At 49.9% G+C, this 2,697-nt stretch overlaps 1 protein-coding gene across 1 annotated transcript; it reads right to left on the reverse strand.

Moving 5' to 3' along the window:
* Positions 1-350: 350 nt before the first annotated feature.
* Positions 351-2,488, reverse strand: LOC119435060 (uncharacterized). The gene is made up of 2 exons (XM_037702028.2): positions 2,374-2,488; positions 351-1,388 (listed from the first exon to the last, which is right to left on the reverse strand). Exons 1-2 carry the CDS (start codon positions 2,482-2,484, stop codon positions 1,161-1,163), a joined length of 339 nt encoding a protein of 112 aa, XP_037557956.1. The 5' UTR covers positions 2,485-2,488; the 3' UTR covers positions 351-1,160.
* Positions 2,489-2,697: the final 209 nt, after the last annotated feature.

Here is a 2,697-nt window from a genome sequence, read left to right on the forward strand (position 1 = left end):
ATCGTATCCGCCCATCCCCGATGAAATATTAGGATTATTTTTTGTCATTGAAGAGCGGCACATATCCAGTGGCCCGTGGCCAGTTGGCATCAAAGAGATGAGCGACCCAGTGGCACATACCTGAGTTGGCGTCAAAGAGGTTCCTTGAAGCACATTATTTACTGCAATAACTTCGGAATCGCTCCACGAAAACGGCGAGGTACACACCACGAAAGCTGAGTTCAGTCAGATGAGAACGCTTCGCATTAAAACGCTTAGCCTACTTCGCACTTGTCCAAAGACATATTCGCCGCAAAAGGGACGATAATCGTAATCAAGAGGCACAAGAAATATTGACGATAACACGGTCGGCTCTTTCAAAAGATTTATTACGAGCAGACACATGAATATATACAAAAAGGCGGCAGCTTATGCAATCGCTGCCTTTATTTTATTCAGTGCATTCTCATTATTTCGCTCGCGTTTGGTCGCAGCGCCTGCGGAGCAAATCCGCCGTATGCAAGCACCGCCTCCCACACGCAGCCCTTGCGGTGCAGGGGCGCCGCTAGATTTCTCTTTTACCAGCAAATAGACGATTTTATATTCGACTCACGGGCGCCGCCATCTTGGGCTGTTACACAAACAATTTCTTAGTTTTATGAGCAGTTGACGTAACATGGTCATGAAACGCTGAACGCATTTATACAACTGTTTTCATACTTGCGAATCGACTGTAGTGCCATAAACTTCGTCGTTAAAGACAGAAAACAGAAGCGTTATCAGCCCAATATGGCGGTACCTAAACGCTTCCGTAAAAGTAATTATTTAGCATTTATTATTCCATGCGCACGGCACAACTGATTCACGATTTACAGCGCACGAACAAAGACAAGCAAAAATACGTAGAATCACAGGAAAACATGGAACAAGAATACTGCCACAAACGTTACGAAATGAGCTGGGGTTTAAGGTGAGGCCGTAGTTGCCTTTTTTTTAGTAGCATATTGTTTCCTCGCTATTTCCGTCTGTGAGTGTGCGCCTGTGCGTCAAACGCTTTCAATGAACGTTCAGCTGAAAGAAAGCCTACTTTTCCCTTGTCTCCCCCCAATGCTCCATTCTTGTTTGACACAAGTGATGTTCGCTCTGAGAATACAGTCACCGCCCAACGGCCTCGACCGGGTTCACCAGTCGTCGTGGTTCGTCTGCTGCTCCCATAGCGCTCGAACAGCGTATCCAAACGCCAACAGCAGCGCCTGCGCGGGCCTCGTCATGATGGGCGAGCAGTGCAGGAGGCGGCAGCCATCCAGGTGGCGCCACAGCGCCTGCGTGTACGCGACCAGGCCAAGCGCCGTGGCACCGGCACGAACCGGCAACGCCAGCATGCCGCCGTTGTCGCCGCTTCCATCTCCCTGAGGAATACAAGTGACGCATGTGGCTCAGCGCATCAAATATGGTAGCGCATCTTAAACGCAAGGCCACCCACCGGGCATCGCAATCTCTAACTGCCCATTGGCATCTTTGCTGCAAAATCTCCCGACCAAAATCTCTTGCTCGGTGGTCTGGTATGCTGCTACATCGCAATCGGTAACAGCGTAGCTCCATACAACCAGCAAGCCGAAGCGAGCGCCACGACGTTGCGATGTCCTGCCACGTGACCAATTTGTATGGCGTGACGTCACGACACATACATCGCACGGGGAACGAAACCGAAACTGTTATACCGGGTATTTCTACGAAGACTTTTCGTCATCATCATCATCATCAGCCTATTTTTACGTTTATTTCAGGACGACCTCCCAGCGATCTCCAATTACCCCTGTCTTGCGCTATAGCTGATTCCAACTTGCGCCTGCAAGTTTCCTCATTTCATCACCCCAAATAGTTTTCTGCCGTCCTCCACTGCGCTTCCCTTTCCTAGGCACCCATTCTGTAACTCTAATGGTGCACCGGTTATCTGCCCACCGCATTACGTGGCCTGCCCAGCTCCATCTTTTTTTTTTTTTCTCTTAATATCAACTCGAGCGCCTCCTTTGCTTGAAAAAGACTTGTCCATCATTTCAATCCGATGACGTGCACATTGCCGAAAACACAGCGCAAAAAAACACACACGGACACGAGAGAGCGACACGCACACAGCGCTGTGTGCGTGTCGCTCTCTCGTGTCCGTGTGTGTTTTTTTTTTCTTTTTTTTTTGCGCTGTGTTTTCGGCAATGAATCACCAACACGCCCAAGCTTCCACGCTAAGACGTGCACATGCAACGTCTCTTCTATAGTAGTGTCTGCCACAATTTTGCTTCTGTAGCGCCACTTCGTCCTACTTTAGCTTTCCATGAAACGATGCGATGAATAAACTGTGCGCTAGCGTCCTTCCAACCTGACAGTACGTGCACTCACCAGCAAGCAGAACCTGAGCAAAGCGGGCACCACGAGGCTGACGCGCACCAAGACGCCGATCCAGAACACAGGACTGGTCAGTGAACCCAGCGCGGACAGCGTGCGAGACATGGCGACTGCGTAAAGAGGAGCGCTTCGTTTAGTCCTCAAGCCGGTTGAAAAGGGGAGCGGGGTGGGGTATTTATATACTCACATCAGATATGAGTGTACAACTATTCTCCATATTCTAAACAAATCATCAACGCGACCACCACCGCGACCACTTCCGCGTCACAGCAGTGAAACCAGCGTCTCGTCCAGTGTGAACCAGCTCTTATCCAGCGA

The sequence above is a fragment of the Dermacentor silvarum genome, unplaced genomic scaffold, assembly GCF_013339745.2.
Source record: "Dermacentor silvarum isolate Dsil-2018 unplaced genomic scaffold, BIME_Dsil_1.4 Seq408, whole genome shotgun sequence".
Classification (NCBI taxonomy): Eukaryota; Metazoa; Arthropoda; class Arachnida; order Ixodida; family Ixodidae; genus Dermacentor; species Dermacentor silvarum.

What these genes read in the sequence shown, in the direction of transcription:
- LOC119435060 (XM_037702028.2), bottom strand. Translation starts at nt 2,484, where the DNA reads ATGTCTCGCACGCTGTCCGCGCTGGGTTCACTGACCAGTCCTGTGTTC. An exon ending in TGCTCAGGTTCTGCTTGCTG is followed by an intron (nt 1,389 to 2,373) that starts GTGAGTGCACGT and finishes TGTATTCCTCAG; the next exon opens with GGAGATGGAAGCGGCGACAA.